The 18,718-nt window shown below is 37.4% G+C and overlaps 1 protein-coding gene across 3 annotated transcripts in view; it reads left to right on the top strand.

The window, feature by feature from the left end:
• Positions 1 to 18,518, top strand: part of alpk3a (alpha-kinase 3a) — a 31,192-nt gene extending 12,674 nt beyond the window's left edge. For all 3 annotated transcript variants that reach the window (XM_027161239.2, XM_047822686.1, XM_047822688.1), the window contains 9 exons: positions 1,078 to 3,385; positions 7,099 to 7,246; positions 7,444 to 7,571; positions 7,677 to 7,712; positions 7,814 to 8,088; positions 8,569 to 8,657; positions 17,331 to 17,548; positions 17,800 to 17,848; positions 17,945 to 18,518. In XM_027161239.2, coding sequence (XP_027017040.1) covers positions 1,078 to 3,385; positions 7,099 to 7,246; positions 7,444 to 7,571; positions 7,677 to 7,712; positions 7,814 to 8,088; positions 8,569 to 8,657; positions 17,331 to 17,548; positions 17,800 to 17,848; positions 17,945 to 18,266 — 3,573 coding nt within the window. In that variant the 3' untranslated portion in view covers positions 18,267 to 18,518. The remainder of the gene's footprint in view (positions 1 to 1,077; positions 3,386 to 7,098; positions 7,247 to 7,443; positions 7,572 to 7,676; positions 7,713 to 7,813; positions 8,089 to 8,568; positions 8,658 to 17,330; positions 17,549 to 17,799; positions 17,849 to 17,944) is intronic.
• Positions 18,519 to 18,718: the final 200 nt, after the last annotated feature.

Genomic DNA, 18,718 nt, shown 5'->3' with positions numbered 1-18,718 from the left:
TGTAAAAGATGATATTATAATATTTCACACTATTTTTCATGATAAAGATGTGGAAAATGTTCCTGAAAAGTGCTTCATACACCTGCACATATGCATTAGAAAGACAGCTTTCCCTAAGCTTCAAGTGCACTGAAACTCTTTTAAAGAGTGTTAGCAAATACAAGTCTTTAAAGAACACAATGTGTTAGGGCATATTTGATGAAAAAAATACTTTGGAAACAACTCTAGCTGTTCTCCAAAAATGATAAAGAATGATGGAAACTGCAAGTGCTTCACAAGGCTTCTCATCCTTGATATTTCGAGAATGTAGCTGAAAGTAAAATAAGTGATATTTATATTTTCATTTTGGAAATAATTTTTGGTCTGGGTAAGTAAACATTCTGTGGTACATTTATTCTTGGTTTTGGTCCAATACTAAAATTTATTATATATCATTAACAATAATTAAATGTATAGAACAAGAATATTGTACATCGCATATTCCTAATATGCCATCCTAATGACTACAGTTTCTTTTTGTAAATTTACAAATTTACAAAAGAATTTCTTGAAGTAAATGAAAACTAATTGTACAGCTTATGAATGGTGGCACCAGTTGTCAATTTAAGATTGCATTTAAAGATTTTACATTAAAGATGCAGAGTATCAACTTAAAGTTATACTAATTTTTTTTAACTTATTATTGACTTCTTCCTTTTGTTCCCCAGCAAGCAATGTTTCAGCAACTTCTCACATAGGTTTTTATAGAAATTTTGCTAAACCTATTATTTAGGACCATCAATTTGCATACTTTCTGTAAAATAATGATCCAGCATTCTGGTTAACCTTTTATATTTAATTTTATCTAATTGTTCTCGGTACAAAATTTTGAAGTTTAGTTAATTCACAGATTTATTTTGATTAATGCCATAGTCTCTAAACACATTTGAAAGAAATGCCTTCTAAATTTTCATTTAGAACTTTGGTTGGCTGTATTACATTTATTGGGCCACCAAGAGCCAAAATTGAAAACCTCTGGTTTAGAGTGCATTTGAGGGTTTGAAGTTGCTATGACCAACTCTGTCTTTATTCCTCAAGGCTTCAGATGACCATACAGTTCCCAATAATGATGTGCCTAACATGGATCAAGAAATGCAAGCTGTAAAGCAAGAAGATTATGCAGTATTCAGTCTGATGTCAACAGCCTCTATGCCACAGCCAAACAGGTCAAACCAAGTCAGCCGAGCAACTCTCTTGGTGCCCAAAAATTGTGTGCAAAAGGATGGTATTAGTGAGGATGAGAAAAAAGCAGAATGTCACTACATCACAGAAACTAACAAGATTGATGTGGCAATAGCAGAATCAGCAGATTTCAGAAATAAGTCTGAGGCAGACACTGCTGACGAGAGGGACAAATGCAGTGCCATTTCTCAAGATAAATCAACCATAGTACTTGACACAAATCATGGAGAATCAGATATGATGGAGACCATGATTACAAAAAATAGAAGTTCTATTCTGTTTCTTAATAGTTTTATGGAACATGTTCAAGAGTTTACATCAAAAAATGTTAGACATGATAATCTTAAGTTAGAATCAGTAAGCAGCATTGCACAGAACGATAATAACACTGAAGCAATAAAGGTTGATAGTATTGAAAGACTGAAGAAGAAGAAGCAAGATCAAAGTAAAGAAAAAATGATGGGTAATGAAAACATGCAGAGAGTTGATAGCAAAGGTGAAAGCACAGATTTTATCTCTGAGCAAGGTACAGGAATTTCTCATTTTCAAAAGCAACCAGAATTGGAGGGTTTAGAGATTCATTTAAATTTAAAAGTAGAAAAAACAAAGATAGATTCAAAAGTAATACCAGATAAGCACACAGTTGAGTCTAGGGACCAATTTGTTGTTTCTCCTATTGTAATTCTTCCTGACACACGAGAAACAGTCATCAAAAATATGGCAAAGATGAGAGCTGTGCCATTTACACCAGAAATCAAGGTTACGGTCCCAGAAAAAATCAAACAAGAGGAGCCATTCAGTGTTCCTAGAATAGATGTTCTGTTATCAGAACATGAGAGAGTTAGCCATCCAGTAGTTCATGACATTACACTTATGCATAGAGATAATGAACCTTTTTATGAGGAGACAATGGGTACTGCCTTAGGAGCGCCAAAGAAAAAAAACAGAGATGACAGAGTGGAATTATTTGCAGAACCTGTAGATGTTATGCCTCCTCAGCATGAAAAGAATGCTGACTGGTTTCAATCAGATCAGAGAACCACAGAGGTTAAAACAGAATATGTAGAGACTCAAATTGGGGATTGTGAAAAACCATCTAAAGTCATAAATGAGTTAAGCAGAGGAAATGACAGCAATAGTATCCCTATAATCAGCATAGCATGTGCCGATGATTTTAAACCCATTCAAGAGCAGGAGAATAAATATGGAAAACTTGTCTTTCAAGATACAGTTCATCAAGACATTGCAGTCCCTAACATTCAAACCCATCCATCCTCATTTATCCCCAAAACACATGTAGAAAACAGTACAGAAAACATTATAAAAAAGGAAATAGTAGCAGAGTCTTTGACTATCATTAGAGAGGTGGTGGGTGATTTTGAAAGTGGATCTAGTTATAACAAAAATCAAGAAGTTGAGAAAGCTGCATTGCAAAAACAAGCAACAGAGAGAAGAAACTTGTTGGAGACTCAACTGAGCTCTGATGTTTCCTCAGCATTACCACCAATTCAAAATACCACTGCTTCTACCACTGATGTATGTCCAGAAAAAGAAGCAAAAGTAGAAGTAGATACTGATAGGTGTCAAAGAGATAAACCTGCTATGGAAAAACTTGGCCTGACAACCCCTGTTGGACCAACACTTCCCCCACTTAGCCCAGCTAGTTTGCGTAAGCTTATGGCAAAGAATAACCCAAACTTGGAAAGTCAGGGTTCTACTGTGACCCCAATAGTTGATGGAAGTGAGAAAAATGGCGATGATAGTGGAGGCAGCACACCTACATCCACTCTATCCTGTGAGAGCAGCCCCAAGATGAAACGACGAGACAGTCTTACTCTTATCCCCTCTGCTACCCCAGAGGAACTGGCATCTGGGGCTCGCAGAAAAATTTACTTAGCCAAAACAAAATCTGAAGACGATGGCTCAGACATCCTAAACAAGAGAGACAGCCCATACATGTCACCCAGCCAGGCACGCAGGGCTGCTTTTTTGCAACTTCAGAGTGGACAACAAGCACAGCACATGGAAAAACGTTCACCTATGTTAGGTCGCCGAAAAACCATGGTGGAGGTGCAAAAACCAAAGGAGGAGCATTCAGAGGAGACTAACTTGTCAAACACAGAGAGCAAACCAACACAAAAGGCAATGCTAGACCCCTACAAAGGTAATAATTTAACTTTTTAACAAACATAAAACATTACAAATTTTTGGGGGGTAAGGATTGCAATATAGTAAAAATAAGTTCTTACCAAAAATATCTTGTATTTCAGCTATATAATCAGAATTTAGTTTTAGTGGCTAGCTTCCCCCAGAGTTCCCCTAGAGTATCCTTGTTCTTGATCAGGCATTTGTCATTATCCTTGGGTCAAATTTACATTTCACAATTTGTTTTACTTTCATACAACTGTAAAATATCTGTTATATAGAGAATGGCCTGTGGTATCAAGGAACAAAGAATGCTGGCTAGGAAATTAATATTTGTTTAATGGAATACAACAATGTAACCAAATCCAGGGATTTTATAAAATTTAAATAATAATATTTAATATATTGTTATATTAATTTATATCACAGTGCTCAGAGTCAACAGTAACGGGGCTGCCTTCAGAGTGAGCCGTTGAAATTCTTGGTGGCAAGTCAACTGTGATGGGGCTACCTGCAGAGGTAGCCATTGAATATTGAGCAGTGTATGCAATCAAAATTCACTTCCTCATTTATGTACATTTAAGCTCACTTATTGTGAGTAATGCATAGTATTTTCAGTACTTTGCGTACCAAGCCTTAACGTTGTCTGTTGTAGTTAGATATTTTGACCCTATTCTCCCAGTTTCTTGTATTACATTTACGGTTTCTGTTCTGGATTTGTTTGCATCACTAAATGCCTTATTGTGATTTGACCTCTGCCAGTTTTTGTGTGTTGTTTCTTGTTTCTCATCCTGGATTGTTTTCTGGTTCTAAATAAACTATGAATATGGATTCTAATCTGCCTACAACTGCAAAATCATTGCAGAATACTTTGCCTAAAACTAATCTAGCGTGGATTATGCAGCTACAGGCTATCATTATGCATCAAGGTGAAATGTTCAAGATCTATTATGAACAACTTACAATGCTGCACACTCTCGTACAGTTTATCTAAGGCCTCCCAACATTTTTCATGTTTCAGCTTTTGTAAATTCCTGAGCCACTGTCAATGTCATTCACCAGCTGGACCAAGACTTCTATCTGCCCAATGTCCCCTACTCACCAGCAATAATAATTATATCAGCAGACAACCAACTCATAGGTGATGACTTGACTCAGGCCATGGACACATAAGAGGCAGTGACCTCAGGGTTCATCCATCCTATCACCTCTTCAGCCATGGCATGCTTCTTCTTTGTTAATAAGAAGTATGGGGGTCATATCATTTTGTATTGACTACAAAGAGCCTGAATTTTTACCAAGTATGACCTGAGAAAGTGCCTAGTGTCTAATTCAAAATAGGGATGAGGATGAATAGAAACTGCCTTCATCAGTCGAGAAACTTTAGAGATTTCCTGGACGTTGTCAGTTTTTGTCGTCGGTACATCCATGACTACAGCGCCAAAGTGTTGTCTCTGACCTTACTGTTAAAGGTCCCAAAAGGATTTGCTGGAATGGGATAGCTCAAGCAGCCTTTGACTGAAAAACAGATTTACCACACTTCCCATTCTGAAACACCCTGAACCTGACTCGCCATTCATTGTAGAAGTTTACAGCAATTCTCCAGACCCTGAGCCTATACTGCCTCCCTGAAGGATCCTTGCTTAATGGAGGAAATTCAAAGAGTCACCATTAGCCAAATGTCTGTTGACAAGCAATTGGTAACACAATCCCACTAACAAAGAACTGTGCAGTGGGTGCATAACTCCTTGGGCATCCAGGGATTCAGCAGACCATAGCTTTTTTGCAGAATGCCTTTTGGATTCCACCCTTAGCTGAGATTTAAGGGAATTTGTAAATTCATGTCAGGTCTGTGCACAATATAAGATGCCTGGGCAAGTATCTCTCAATAAATACAATAATACAGGTCTGGATCACTAGGTTACAGACTTAGGATACATCAACTTAAATCTGTGTTCCGTTTTTTTTGTTTGTTTGTTTGTTTAAGAAAAAGTAGGTCTTCACCTGTCATTTGAACAAAAAAACATTAACTGTTTGAACATCTGGGGACATCATGGACATCCTTGAAACCTCGCTAATGGCAGAGTTCCACTATTTCTTGTTTCTCGTCCGTTATTATTTGCTTGAAAATAAACTACAGCATTTGGATTCTCATGTGCCTCCAACTGTGGAATCATTACAACAAACTACACTTTTTGTCAGGACTCTCTACCTGAATATTGGGGGGCATTCTGGCAGTGTTTTGGATGCACATGTGTTGTTCATCTTTACTCAACTGTTCCTAATCATCTTAATTACCATGCATATTTTTTCCCTCTGCATTGCAAATAGTTTCACAGAGTCCTCATCTTTTCATTCTTGTTGTTGCTTTATGCACTCTGTTTCTTTGTTGGTATTTTCAGTGTTTGGCCGTATAATGTTCCTAGTTCTTGTGTTTTTTCCCCTGTCAATGTCTCACCCCTTTTTAATAGACGGTGTTTATTTGGTTATCCTGCATCTGGTTTTATCCTTGCTGTGGCCACTGCCATGCTTGACAGAAAAACTCCACCATTTGCAGCCCCAGCGGGATAACGGCAATCTGAGGACGTTGCTAGGTGCTACTGCTTGGCTGTGGATGATGCTCGGCTCTCAGCTCGGTGGTTGACGTTGCTCGGGACACTTTGCCCTTGCCGTTGTATTCCTCACTCCCCAAAATGTTTTTTTTTTAAATCGAAGAAACAACTTTACATATTAAAGAACAATAAAAATAAATAAAATTTAAACAGGTGGAAATTTTAACGTGATATTATTAGCATTATAAACTAGGTGGAAAATATGTCATATTCTGGCTACTTATAAAACAAAAAAGAACCATTTATTAATTTGTTTGCTGACTTTTACAGATTATAAAATAAAAACATTTTTATTTCAGTTTATTTCAGTAGCAGTCCATGACTTGAGTCTAATGTGAGTTACTTCAATCAAAACATACTTAAGTAAAAGTAAAATTACAAATTTTAAACAATATTTTACAAAATAGAAGTACACAAAAAATTACTCAATTACAGTAACGTGACTAAATTTAATTTGTTACGTTCCACCTCTGTTAATTACCATGCTTAATTATTTCCTCAGTGTTGCATGTGGCTTTTAAGAAAAGAGTCTTTTCTTTGTCAGTGTTGTTTTATGAAATCTTTAGTTGCTATTTTCAGTGTTTGTTTGCTATATTATGTTCCTAGTTCTCGTGATTTTTCCTTGTGTATGATTCACGTTTTTGTTTATAACCGTGTTTGTTTTGTTATCTCTGCTTTTGGGTATGGTTTTATCCTCGCCGTGGAAACTGACACTCCTGAAAATCTTATTCATTTCAAACAAGACAGGCTATGAGGGAAAGGCATTTCATAGCAGTTGTAAGTTAGGTCATAGCAGGACTTTTATTAATAATGTCTTACATCAGTTCACGTAACTGTAAACAGTTAAAAAGCCCAATGAAATATTTATAAATAATTTAAAAAAGTAACCCTAGGTAAATTGTTTCTCATTGGGTCATATCATACTACCCTGGCATTCTTTATTTTCTTTGTATAACTGCAAAATTAGTTGTGTGTTAATCCTTACTTATATATCTCATGACTACTAATGCTGACTAGATTGTCAGCTGACTGATATTGCATATTCCGTCCTGTTTAGAATGGAGTGAAAATCTTTAAAATGAGAAAATGTTTATCTTCAACCAATTTTTTCTCCCTTCAGCTCCTCAGGTAATCCGCAAGATCAGGGGAGAACCCTTTTTAGATGCCTTGCACCACTTAAAGTTGTGGTGTCAATTCTTTAATATACTCAGTGACTCCACAATCAAGTGGTTCAAAGATGATATAGAGATTGCAGAAATTAAAAGAAGGTAACTTTGTTTCATTACATTATGTAATCACATCCTGTCTCCAATTGAGACTGTAGATTGCATATAAAAGAATAATATTAATTTTAGATTAAAGATATAAAATACCATTGAAATGCAATGTATGCTCATGAATACCATGTGGGCTGTAAATTTGTCCCTTAATTGTTTTATATGACATGAAATTTTACCTGTCTTAGTGCTGGAGATGAAAGTCAAGTGGCACTAGCCATTGTTCAAGCATCAAACAGAGACTGTGGAGTATATGGCTGCACAATCAAGAATGACTATGGCACTGACACAACTGACTACGTACTCAGCTCAGACAGTAATTAGCATTTTACATTTAATTAATCAGTGAAAATATCTGATGTAATAATGAAAAGTATTTAGAATTTGAGCAAGTCCTCAATCTGTACTTATTCTTTGGCAGTACTGGCTGAGTTCTTCATACAAGATGGTTCAGAAGGTATGGGTATTTTTAAGAAGACATTTTACAATTTGGCATACGACAATTGATTGTTTTAGGAGTATATATCCTCTACATGTCTTGATATGCATTCTCTTCAGTGGGAGAGGAGATTGAGATGACACCCTTGCTGTTCAACAAAGGCCTGGTGGACCCCGGCTATTGGGGTAATAAGCTATTTGGTCGCATTATGATGGAAGAACTGCAAATTGGGCAAGGAATTGCACACAAAATCAGCAGAGCCAAGGTCATCTACGGTCTGGATCCTATCTTTGATTCAGGAACCACCTGCATTGTCAAAGTCAGAAACCAAATTGTGTATGGGACCAAAGAAGAAAACTGCTTAGCTGAGATCAATTTAGAGATCACCAAAAAGGTGAGTGATTTCATAGATTTCACTGAATGCATAACCAAGAGTAAATAGCAGTTATATGACAATTATGGGAAGTACTATTCTTATTCATTAAAATGAATTATTAATTTTATATTGTTTATAAATGAATGCAGTTATAAACCATTTTTCACCTCATATTTTATGAACCATTTTATTTTGCACACTCTGTCTGTATTATTTATTCAATACAAAAACATTTTAGATTTCCTAATAGTACATTTCAGACAAAATTGTACTTTTCAAGACAGTAAAATATTTCAAAATACATGTTTCAAAAACATTAAGCACACACACACAGTTAGGATTTTTCATTCCTAATTCATTAAAATTATTTATTCATTTTACATTGTTTAAAAATTAATGCAATTATAAGCCATATTTTGTTTTTTCTTTCACTGTTATCATATTTGGAGTACTGAAGAAAGGTTTAGAAGTATATTTTGTCCATTTCTTTTTCCATAGGAATGTAAAATCCAAAACATTGTCCGGGAATACTGCAAAATCTTTGCTGCTGAAACAAGAGTGATTGATAAATTTGGTTTCGCACTAGAGTAAGTCTCTCTCTCTCTCTCTCTCTCTCTCTCTCTCTCTCACACACACACACACACACACACACACACACACACACACACTGTTTCTTTCTCTTTCTGTATTATTGAATTGAATTGAATTTATTTGTATAGCGAATTTATCAATGTCCCATTGTCTCAAAGTGAATCAGTGCAAAAACATTTTAGATTTTCAAATATTACTTTTCACACAAAGATGAAATTTTACAAAAAATTGATATCAAGAAATGTTTTTAAAAAGATTTTAAAAATCATGAAGCACACACACATATACACACGCAGCCACACACACAAACAATATCTGAAAATATGCTTAAGAATTAAGATTATGTTGCACATGATATCATTTTGCACATGATATGATATAATATGATATTGTACATGGTATGAAATTAATGTACATATTGTATTGTGTGTGCATATTAATACAGTGATGAGGTCAGTGTTAATTGTGTAATCTCAGCTCTTTACTAAAAGTGTAGGAGTTATAGAGATTGATGGCCAATGGTAAGAATGACAGTTATAATATAATAATAAATAATTTTAAGTCAGGCAAGCCTTAAAAGAAGAAACACATTACAAAAAGGGTTATAAGAATGAGAACCTTAGAGTACCTTATCTTGGGTTTTATTAGTAAAAGGAATGTCTCATTGTGGTGTGTGTGTGTGTGTGTGTGTGTGTGTGTGTGTGTGTGTGTGTGTGTGTGTGTGTGTGTGTGTGTGTGCGTGTGTGTGTGTGTGTGTGCGTGTGTGTGTGTGTGTGTGTGAGTTCTGTTTTCGGGCCCCAATGAGCCGCATGGGGTTATCTGGTCTTTGTGGAGACTCCAGACATTCTGGAGCCAGGTGTGGGTGTAAAACTGGGTTGCTCATCGGTTAATTGAGGAGTAGATTTTTTTTTTCTAATTGTTGAAATTTAGGGTGCCTGGGACATGAAATCTAAAATGACTGGTACAAGACGCTACAGTTTATTTGTTTATTTCTTTTAACAATTCACATTGTCTCAAAGCAGCTTTACAGAAGTATAGAAACAGAAAAAAAATACATTCACACATATATTATATAAAAATATAATAAATAAATTAATTTAAAGTTTATCATTCATTTACTATATATCTAGCTAACATATATCCCAACTGAGCAAGCTGGAGACAACTGGTGGGTAAAAACTCCCTGAGATGATATAAGAAAGAAACTCTCAAAGGGAAACCCATCCTCTCCGGGTGGCCCCATCCATGAGTCACTGGCTGTCTATGCAGAGCAATCCCCAGCAGAGTGCACAATGGGCGACAAGACTCCAACCAGGGGTATGGCATCAGGATGTAGTAGGTCCGGCAGTAGGTCCGGAAGAAGAGGTAATGAACTGATTATGATCAGTCAAATAAGTGTTGAGCCAGGAAAGGGCTGTCCGTTTAACATTAACAACATGTTCTAGCCTATCACGTAATATAACATGGTCAGTGGTTTCAAAAGCTGCACTAAGATCAAGTGACACCAGCAAAAAAAACACAACCCTGATAAGAGACTAGTCACAGGTCTTTTAATCAGTGCTGTCTCTGTGAAATAATGAGGCCTAAATCCTGACTGATACATTTCATGAATATTATTCCTATACACATGGACAAAATTGTTGGTACCCTTCGGTCAATGAAAGAAAAACTCACAATGGTCACAGAAAAAACTTTAATCTGACAAAAGTAATAAATAAAAATTCTATGAATATTAAGCAATGAAAGTCAGACATTGCTATTCAACCATAAAGGAATTCTTTAAAAAATAAACTCATGGAACAGGCCTAGACAAAAATTATGGTACCCCTAACTTAATATTTTGTAGCACAACTTTTTGAGGCAATCACTGCAATCAGACAATTCCTGTAACTGGCAAGGAGACTTCTGCACCTCTCAGCAGGTATTTTGGCCCACTCCTCATGAGCAAAGTGCTCCAGTTGTTACCGGTTTGTAGGGTGTCTTTTCCAGACGGCATGTTTCAGCTCCTTCCAAAGATGCTCAATAGGATTGTGGTCAGGGCTCATAGAAGGCCACTTTAGAATAGTCCAATGTTTTCCTTTTAGCCATTCTTGGGTGTTTTTAGCTGCGTGTTTTGGGTCATTGTCCTGTTGAAAGACCCATGACCTGCGACTGAGACCACACATTGACACTGGCCAGCACATTTCTCTCAGAATCCTTTGACAATCTTCAGATTTCATTGTACCCTGCACAGTTCAATACACCCTGTGCCAGATGCAGCAAAGCAGCCCCAGAACACAACAGAGCCTTCTCCATGTTTCACAGTAGGGACAGTGTTCTTTTCTTGATATGCTTCATTTTTCCATCTGTGAACATAGCAAAAAGTTCCATTTTCGTCTCATCTGTCCGTAGGACATTCTCCCAGAATTTTTGTGGCTTGTCAACATGTAGTTTGGCATATTCCAGTCTAGCTTTTTTATGATTTGTTTTCAACAATGGTGTCCTCCTTCGTCGTCTCCCATGTAGTCCACTTTGGCTCAAACAACGATGGATGGTGCGATCTGACACTGATGTTCCTTGAACATGAAGTTCACCTTGGATCTCTTTAGAAGTCTTTCTGGGCTCTTTTGTTACCATTCGGATTATCCGTCTCTTTGGTTTTGTCATCAAATTGTCTTATAGCCTTTACCTTTATCATGCTTGTCTATAATTTTCTTTCTAATCTCCTCAGACAACTTTTTCCTTCGCTTCCTCTGGTCCATGTTGAGTCAGGAGTCATTGGGGACAGATAATGAACTGGGGGAGGGATTGCAGGGGAGGTGTTTTTAGGTATATGGTGGTATAATTGAGGGGGAGAAGGGTAGTGTTGCATGGAGGAAGAGGGGGGTTGTCGTGGTGGGATGGATGTGAGTCACAAGAGAAGCTAAGGTTTGGTTGGGCAGGAACAACATGATCAAAACTGTTTTTCTATAGCCAGTGTTGGTTTAATACCATACTAAAGGCAGACTTCTTGTTTAATGGTGCCTTGATGTCCTTGGTCACCCACGGTTTGCTGTTTGGAAAGAAATGTATAGTGTCAATGTCTTGGGAGGCTTACAGCAGGTAAAAGATGTTTTGAACACCACCATTTTTCTCAGTAAATATATTTCTAAAGGGCCTCCTGAAATGAACTTTTACCAGATGTCAATAACAACCCAAGTAATACATACATACAAAAAATATAAACTAAATCATTTCAGAAATGAAGTTAAGTGTAATAAAATAGTTACTGACATGGGGTAAAAGTTTCATGTCAACAGCAATTCTAGAACTTTATTTAAGAAAAATGATGACATGTTTGATACTCACTTTACCTGCTGTACATTGTGTATGCAGAATTTCTGTCTACATTCTGTGTTCACGTATCTGCCCCGCTCTTGTCTACGCCCCGCCTCTGCACACCTGTTCCTTATGTGTACATTGTTTTTTTGGACTTTTCTTTCTGGCCTGTTTTAACCTGGACTTTTGTTTTATTTTTCTTTTGTTATTTGTGTGACATCTGTGGACATTGCTCGGCCCTCTCTGGCTGCGCCTCCATATGCCTTGCTCCCCCCTGCCTCGCGATGTGCCTTGCTCCCCCGACCTGCCTCACTGTGGATGCCTCACTCCTCCCTCCTGTATCTCGCCGGGATCATGGTTCCCTTGGATATGTTGACTGAAACAGGATTGGTGCATCGGGAGCCACACCCTGGGGGTTTGGGGGGGTACTATGAGGATTTAGCCCGGACTTTGGCAATGTGCTTTTTTGTTTACTTTCTGTGTTCACGTGTCTGCCCCGCCTTTGTCTATTCCTCCCTGCCTCTGCACACCTGTTCCTTGTTAATTGTCTTGAGTATTTAGCCATACCGCATTGCCTAGTTTCAGAGTTGATGATGTTAGCATCCCGGAACACATCGGCTGTAGGAGGAATGTAATCAGTGATTATTATGGTATGGGAAAACTCTTTTGGCAAATAATATGGACAAAGATTTTCTGCTAACAATTAAATGTCAGGGCTGCACACAATTTCCTTCACTGTATATGTCCAAGATTGCATCATATGTTCTCAATCAAATCGAGAACTCCCTCTCCCTTCTTCTTGGTGCTCACTGTTCAATTCCTCTCTGCCTGCACTAACTGAAAGCCAGCTAAACCACAATAGATTCTGGTATGTTATCAGACAGCCATGTTTCAATAAAGCACATAACAAATGCTTGGTAAAACATGCCTTTGCTCTTTTAAAATGATGTTGTTATCCACTGTGTTAGCCAGTGATCTTATGTTTCCCATAATGATAGAAGGAAGGGAGGGTTTGTTTCTCCTCTTGCTTTGTTCTCTTCTTTTGCCTGCTCTTCAGCTCTGGTATTTCATCTGTAGATCCTTTGGGGATTTCAGGTCTTTGTCTAAGCATGCTTTTTTTTGAAGGCTCATTGGCTGATCCCTGGTGTAAACAATGGAGCACAAGCATTTCTCCACCAGGACAGGAATCCAGCATGATAAGTAGAATCATCTGTCTGTAAATAATATAATTCAATTAATTTCATTTCCTTTTAATCTGTATAACAATTTGTACAGCAGATTTATTAAATTATAAAAATAAAAGGCTTTACAATTTGAAGATGTCCCTGCATCCATGCTATTTGATGTACTACCAATTTAGTTTGTTTGAAGTGGTGCCAGTATGACACTATACCTGGGTACTTACAGTATAGTGGTGTGAACGTGTTTGCCCCCTTCTGGATTTTTTCTCTTTTTTTTGCACATTTGTCACACTTTAATGTTTTAGATAATCAAACAAATTTAAATATTAGTCAAAGATAACACAAGTGAAAACAACATTCTGATAGCCCAGGACACATTGAAAAGGCAAGGTTAGAGAGTTTTGGGCATATTCGGCCCAGGTGAGGAACTGTTGCTCATGGATACAGCAAGTTCTGAGATACAGTGCCTTGCGAAAGTATTCGGCCCCCTTGAACTTTGTGACCTTTTGCCACATTTCAGGCTTCAAACATAATGATATGAAACTAATTTTTTGTGAAGAATCAACAACAAGTGGGACATAATCATGAAGTGGAACGAAATTTATTGGATATTTCAAACTTTTTTAACAAATCAAAAACTGAAAAATTGGGTGTGCAAAATTATTCGGTCCCCTTAAGTTAATACTTTGTAGCACCACCTTTTGCTGCGATTACAGCTGTAAGTCGCTTGGGGTATGTCTCTATCAGTTTTGCACATCGAGAGACTGAAATTTTTGCCCATTCCTCCTTGCAGAACAGCTCAAGCTCGTGAGGTTGGATGGAGAGCGTTTGTGAACAGCAGTTTTCAGTTCTTTCCACAGATTCTTGATTGGGTTTAGGTCTGGACTTTGACTTGGCCATTCTAACACCTGGATATGTTTATTTTTGAACCATTCCATTGTAGATTTTGCTTTATGTTTTGGATCATTGTCTTGTTGGAAGACAAATCTCCATCCCAGTCTCAGGTCTTTTGCAGACTCCATCAGGGTTTCTTCCAGAATGGTCCTGTATTTGGCTCCATCCATCTTCCCATCAATTTTAACAATCTTCCCTGTCCCTGCTGAAGAAAAGCAGGCCCAAACCATGATGCTGCCACCACCATGTTTAACAGTGGGGATTGTGTGTTCAGGGTGATGAGCTGTGTTGCTTTTACACCAAACATAACGTTTTGCATTGTTGCCAAAAAGTTCAATTTTGGTTTCATCTGACCAGAGCACATGTTTGGTGTGTCTCCCAGATGGCTTGTGGCAAACTTTAAACGACACTTTTTATGGATATCTTTAAGAAATGGCTTTCTTCTTGCCACTCTTCCATAAAGGCCAGATTTGTGCAGTATTCGACTGATTGTTGTCCTATGGACAGAGTCTCCCACCTCAGCTATAGATCTCTGCAGTTCATCCAGAGTGATCATGGGCCTCTTGGCTGCATCTCTGATCAGTCTTCTCCTTGTATGAGCTGAAAGTTTAGAGGGACGGCCAGGTCTTGGTAGATTTGCAGGGGTCTGATACTCCTTCCATTTCAATATTATCGCTTGCACAGTGCTCCTTGGGATGTTTAAAGCTTGGGAAATCTTTTTGTATCCAAATCCGGCTTTAAACTTCTCCACAACAGTATCTCGGACCTGCCTGGTGTGTTCCTTGTTCTTCATGATGCTCTCTGCGCTTTAAACGGACCTCTGAGACTATCACAGTGCAGGTGCATTTATACGGAGACTGGATTACACACAGGTGCATTCTATTTATCATCATTAGTCATTTAGGTCAACATTGGATCATTCAGAGATCCTCACTGATCTTTTTCAGTGCAGAGTTTGCTGCACTGAAAGTAAAGGGGCCGAATAATTTTGCACGCCCAATTTTTCAGTTTTTGATTTGTTAAAAAAGTTTGAAATATCCAATAAATTTCGTTCCACTTCATGATTGTGTCCCACTTGTTGTTGATTATTCACAAAAAAATACAGTTTCATATCATTATGTTTGAAGCCTGAAATGTGGCAAAAGGTCGCAAAGTTAAAGGGGGCCGAATACTTTCGCAAGGCACTGCATCTGCTTAGTTCCTGATAGAGGCACTTGACCATTGCTTGCCATGACAAATGTGGTTGCTGTAGAAAATCTCTGTTTTAATTGATTAATGGCCTATTGAGCAGAGTGGTCCTTAGTAGTTTTCAGGGTATTTCACATAGAAGAGCTGTGAGGGGAGCCACTAGGATCTTCAACTCCTCTCCTTACTCTCCAACTCTCATATACAAATGAGGATGTATGCACCCCTGAGTTCCAATTCGGTAAGAATGCAAGCTACCTGAAGTTGCTCTAGGGTTGGCGGAACCATTGGTAGTTCATATAAATATGACAGTGATGGCAGTTTGAGGCAAGGCAATTTGCTAAAAATCATCGGCAGGTCATGGTATTCTTTAGAAATGTGGACCTCTTGGTCTGAGTCTAGACTATCAATGGATGTAGTCATGGATGTGTCATGGTTATCAAGACAATGTGGTGACCATTGGGTAATTTCCGTGATCTGCTATGACAACTGTGGATCATGTTTGCTTAGCCAGTGCAGTGGGAACCATCTGGTGAGTAATATAGCCAGGCCCAATAGGTTGATTGTCCACAACTGAGATCCTTGGGGTGCAGCATAAGGCTCAGTAAGTAGATAAAGTTCCTCAACCAGTTGTCAGAGAATGTGAGTTGCCTGATGAACTGGTGATGAACTGGGACAGTGCAAAGTTCTCAGCTTTGCAGACCATCTATGTCTGGAGCATGGGGTTAAGTCCCTCTGCAAAATATGGAAATACAAAAAACAGAGAAGCAAAATAGGGAAAACAATTAAATGGCTCGGTATCTAGAAAAATCGCTGCCAATACTTTGCATTGTAATGCGGCATGAGTGCAGTTTAAATGTCCGCAAACCCTGGAAGTGGCCGGAAAGTACTCAGTATTCAGGTGAGGTTCCCTCTGGTGGTTTGGAGGAGGAATTGCAGTTAAGACTGTAACAGATATTCAATAAAACTGTACAGTAGGTGATGTAATTATATGTTTAATACTGTTGCAAAGTGCATATATTATAATTAATATATACATTACATTTAGAAGAAACAAATGAAATTTGTTATTATATTTTTGTATTTAATTCAAAATAAATATTATATGGCCTAATAATACTGTATTTGCCTACAGAAACAACCAGTCCAGGGAGTCTGTAAATACTAATTAGTGTTAATGAATGAGTAGATTTATACTTTAATTTTTAATTATTTATGCCATGTTTTGATAAAGAACTACAAATTAGTTACTTTCATGTTCATATTTTTGTTTAACATCTAGAATATCATTACAAATACCTGCAATCCCTCCTTTATTACTAGTTTAAAGAAGCTGCTACATCCAGGAAGATAGTATCATTTTAGTACTACATTAAGAATAATTCATATTTCTTGTAATTGCAATACATTAAATTCCTGACCAGTTATGGTTTCATTTTAAAAAGTGATTTGTAAGAGATCTAACATTTAGCAGTCTTAGCTTCAAATAAAAAGTATTGTCTGTGCAACAATTTTGATATAATTTTATGTTCATTAGTGTAGTAAACAATTTTTTGCTAGTAAGAAAAAAATTGTTTGCTTGAGGAACAGACACATATCAGTATGGTGAATCCTAAGTAATGACTCAAGTCAGCAATTGGCTTGCCTTACTGGTCAGCTACCTGACCTCACCTCTGGATCATCACCAAATAAGTAGGCCAAATAAATAGGCATGGTCTTTTTCCAATCTGCCTGCAGAGCTGCTCACTGGATGTAATGTTTTTTCATACCTTTCTGTGAATACTTTAGAGATTGTTGTTTATGAAAATCTCAGCATATCAGCAGTTTCTGAAAAAAACAAAAAACCATATTTTTTCCATCAACCTTGACACACACACAAAAAATTTTTTACTCCTATTGTGTTCTCTGATATGAAAATTTCCTAAAGCTCTTGACTTGTAACTTAAGGATTTTTTGCACTACACTGTTGCCACACAACTGACAAATTTGCCAACTGTGTGAATATACTGTGGTACATATGTTCCTATCTCAGTGACCAGTATGCTATATACGTCTGAGTTCAAATCAGTAAATGCACTGATTTTATGTTTTTGTCCTAAAAAAAAAAAACAGAGTGATTCCATTATATTTGATCTACCGGCCTGCCAACAACATCCCATATGCAACAATAGAGGCTGAATTAAAGGGGGTGTACCTGACATACTGCACAGTGGATAAGACTGGAAGACTGGTCACTCAATATACATCTGAAGTGGAGCAGAAATGCTGTACATTTCAGCACTGGATCTACCAGTGGACAAATGGCAATCTGCTGGTCACCCAGCTAAAAGGTTAGATATCTCCTACAATTCAACCTATCATAAACATGGAGATCTACTTTCCAGCAGACTATAGTTCCAAACAAATACTTTGCCCTAATATTCATATGAATAATCTTATTGGTTGCATGTGGTATGCAAGGGCTATGTGGGACTCCAAATTTTGCTGGAGCACAGACAAATAATCCACACATGTCTAGAAATAGATTGTTGGATCACTGTTTTAAAACTGCTAAAATAAAACATTATTTGTTTTATTTCAGGTGTAGACACAAAGATCACAAATGTTAAGATTGTCACCAGGTCCAAAGGGTTTGTCTATATGTTCTACTGTACTATATTTTCATATTTTACAATACGTTGTGGATGTATTATGTTAATTCATATTTTATCATGTGTGTACTAAAGGTATCAGTGTCTCACAGATGATGGTTCCCCAAAGATATTGGAAGAATTTGTCATCCAACATCAGTGCAATTACTACTGTGGGCTGCTAGGATTGAGGGTCCTGACAACTATGGATTCTTTGCAGCAGTCAAAGATAAAAACATCTAGGAGTCCTATGCTGGCTCGTAGGGTGGGTCTTGCTGATTCATCCAGCCCGCAGTTTCAGAGGAAAGTCTCAAGCAACCCTCAACTGGCCAAGAGTCCCAAGGTAGCCAAAAAGACTGATAAAGATGGGGAGAACAACCCTGCTCCCAAACATAAAACAATGGAACCAAATCTGTAAAAATGAGGTAAAAACAATTTTTTTTGTTAAAAATAAAGAAGTCATCAGAGCATTTTCTTTTAAATTTTCACTTTAAGTCATTTTTCTCAGTTACCTTGTGATCTAAATTAGAATTTGGATGGCTAAAAATGTACACTTTGTTTATATGAAGCCTGCTAGCTTAAAATAATGGCCCTTGTTCATCAATGTTGGTCAAACCTGATTGTAAAGTAAGCATACATAAATAAATGAATAGAGTTTCCTAACCATCAATTTTGTCTTTGATGTGTCCATACAATCAATCTCTTGTGTGGTCAGTGTGTGGAGATTTCCTAGTAACCAAAACTTAATGCTTAATTTCCAGTTTGGGGTTTTTTGGGTAATGTTCGCATCAAAACCTCAAAATGGGGAAAAATGTCGCAGGTGGACAGGCTTTCCTAGTTCCCAAATCTTATGTGGTCCAGCTTAGTGAT

The sequence above is a fragment of the Tachysurus fulvidraco genome, chromosome 13 (assembly GCF_022655615.1).
Source record: "Tachysurus fulvidraco isolate hzauxx_2018 chromosome 13, HZAU_PFXX_2.0, whole genome shotgun sequence".
Taxonomy (NCBI): Eukaryota; Metazoa; Chordata; class Actinopteri; order Siluriformes; family Bagridae; genus Tachysurus; species Tachysurus fulvidraco.
This window is presented reverse-complemented; position numbering and strand designations above follow the sequence as displayed.